The sequence below is a fragment of the Montipora capricornis genome, chromosome 4 (assembly GCF_036669925.1).
Source record: "Montipora capricornis isolate CH-2021 chromosome 4, ASM3666992v2, whole genome shotgun sequence".
Lineage (NCBI taxonomy): Eukaryota > Metazoa > Cnidaria > Anthozoa > Scleractinia > Acroporidae > Montipora > Montipora capricornis.
The window spans coordinates 9,844,901-9,847,400 of record NC_090886.1 but is presented as its reverse complement, the minus strand read 5'-3'; the positions used below and the strand labels follow the sequence as shown (position 1 = coordinate 9,847,400).

At 39.7% G+C, this 2,500-nt stretch overlaps 1 protein-coding gene across 1 annotated transcript in view; it reads right to left on the bottom strand.

The window, feature by feature from the left end:
- Nucleotides 1–1,477: 1,477 nt before the first annotated feature.
- LOC138044449 (adhesion G-protein coupled receptor D1-like) overlaps nt 1,478–2,500 on the bottom strand; it is a 26,045-nt gene continuing 25,022 nt past the window's right edge. Inside the window, exons 7-8 of the mRNA XM_068890962.1 lie at nt 2,320–2,457; nt 1,478–1,540 (exon numbers count right to left, since the gene is read on the bottom strand). Coding sequence (XP_068747063.1) covers nt 2,357–2,457 — 101 coding nt within the window. The 3' untranslated portion in view covers nt 1,478–1,540; nt 2,320–2,356. The remainder of the gene's footprint in view (nt 1,541–2,319; nt 2,458–2,500) is intronic.

Genomic DNA, 2,500 nt, shown 5'->3' with positions numbered 1-2,500 from the left:
GTGCCATGGTAGAAGTCTTGGGTAAATATAGTCTGAGAAGACATGTGGTTACTAGCAAAGTACTGAACCCAGAAAGATTGAAGAAAATAAATGGAAAGTGAGAAACATTGGCTTCTGGGCTGACATGTTGATAAACTTCTTTTCACCACAAGTTTAAGCGTGCCCTCTGAGCATCTGACAGCTTTGTAATACCGAAGTTCACTGAAGTTAACCCTGTTTCGGCGGGGTTAGTGTTTGGATGGGAGACCAAAATAATATACCCCTCATAAAACAGAAGCATCGGACCGAAAATACTATTAACGCTAACAAATGCGAACTCAGCAAGGTACAGATTTTGTTAGCTTGCTTTATGCAAAAAAAACAAATATTGATGCAAAAGTAAAAATATTGATACACAGTTTTTAGAAAGAGCAGAAGGAAGTTTCAGGACGATCGCTCGAGAGAATAACATATTTACGACATGAAAACAACATTTATTTTGAACCGTGAATATAGAATATAAAAAGTTACGATCAGCGACAAACATTTTGGGGGATTTTTGCAACGTTCAATTTTGTTATTGTACGTTTTGGGCTGCACAAAAAAATCGCAAAATCGAAAGTGACATCGCCGGAATTCAGCGGGCGCCGTGATGAGTTACCGCGGCATGTTTACTCGCCAAACAGTGAAGCATCTGTGTCAAATGATGGCAAGATACCGGGTTTTTGTAAGTTTCTTTTTCTGTCAAGTGTTATAAAGTTTGACAATGAAATGAGCGAAGTCAAAACAAAGATCACAATCGCCCAAACTCTTGTTTATGCAAAGTCAAAATTTACTCTCCAAGACGCGTACGACGTTATTTATCACCAGGTAATTCCATCATTTTGGAAATAGCAGCTACTTTATTATTCATCTGCGTCACAATTTTCACTGATTTTGGGGCTCATTTTGTTGAAACTCAAGCACGCTTCCAACAGGCCTGCCTGTGAACCCTTCCTGCTTACAGAGCAATACTAAAAAACTTCTCCCATATCACATTTCAACCTTAAGCTCGAAAATTCAATACACAACATGATATTATATATTTCACAAAGGCAGAAAATACCACAGAATCCTTTTCCAGCGAAAATTTATTGAAACAAACAACATATTTGCTCTTAGAGGCGAAAACCTCTTCCTATTTCATTGCGTGCGTGAAGACACAGAAAACTCAATCGTGTCAAATTACCATGTACTTCAGGTAAATACAGCTCACTTTGATTTCGTCTCGACGGGCGATAGATTGTTGTCGAAGTCCATTACTCGTCGCTTTTTGAGATTCCTGCCTAGTTTATCCAACTGACTTTCCATTATTGAGCTCCATAAGGGTATATTTTGTTTAAGATCCACTAAAAACGGAATTGAAGGCAAGGAGTCCGAAAAGCCACGTGATTCCAAGCAAAGGAAGAATGACCGCGGAGGCCTTGACACCAGCTTTGACTTTCTCTATTTGTGTCTTGTTTTGAACGTGTCTCGTGCCCATCATTTGACGAATAACTAAGATGAATACCACGATATTTACCTGTGAAAGAGACAGTTCACAATCTATTAACTGTCTGGGCTTACATCTTAGATGGGATGGCAAAGTCTTCGAACTTTGAGCTACATTTAGTTTCTACAAAATTTGAGGAGGGGTGAATACATTATGATCAGATGAATCAATTAAATCAATCAGCAAATTCCTCGATCAACGAATCAACGAATACCCTGAATAAACTTATGACAAAATGAATAACTGACTCAACGAGTAAAATGAATTTATGAAAGAATGACTGATGAACTGAACTGAACGAACGAACGAACGAACGAAAAATCATGATGAAAGAATCAATGATTTACTGATTGACAGACTGAATGAATGAATAAACAAAAGACTGGATGAACGAAACCATTTAAGCCTAGTCCTCATTGGCGATCCAAGGATAAGCATAAGAAGCTTCGTGCTATGTTGGGGACACCCGACATAGGCACAGGATCATACGCATGCGCAAAACGTATTTTGCGACCATTCCCTGTCGTCCCAACACTCATTTAATTATCGAGTGGGTCACAGTCTTACGCTCATGTCTTCACTTAAAAAAACACCATCATAAGAATAAGCATATGATAAGCATAAGAAAAACAACAATTAGCATTCTTATGAGTGTCGCCGGCTTCCTCACTAGCGCATGCGCGTTCTTGTACTTGTCGTCCCTCGCGTCTCTTGTGAGAACCACGCTTCCGTTTATAAGAAAAGGAGGAGGCTAGCTGTGAGGGTTCCATATGTATTCTTAGATTCATATCGTAAGGAATTTTACTGACCAAAATGACGGTTATTGCAGTGCAATAAAACCCCATATCAGCCCGCTGGAAACATCAAGCCAGCACGCGTGCGCGTTACCGTACCCCCCACAGCTTGAGTAGCGGCCAATGAGATGGCGACGATGATGGCTGGAAAACCTGTTTTAAAAAAGAGTTGTAGTGATTTAGAATCACAGAAGGG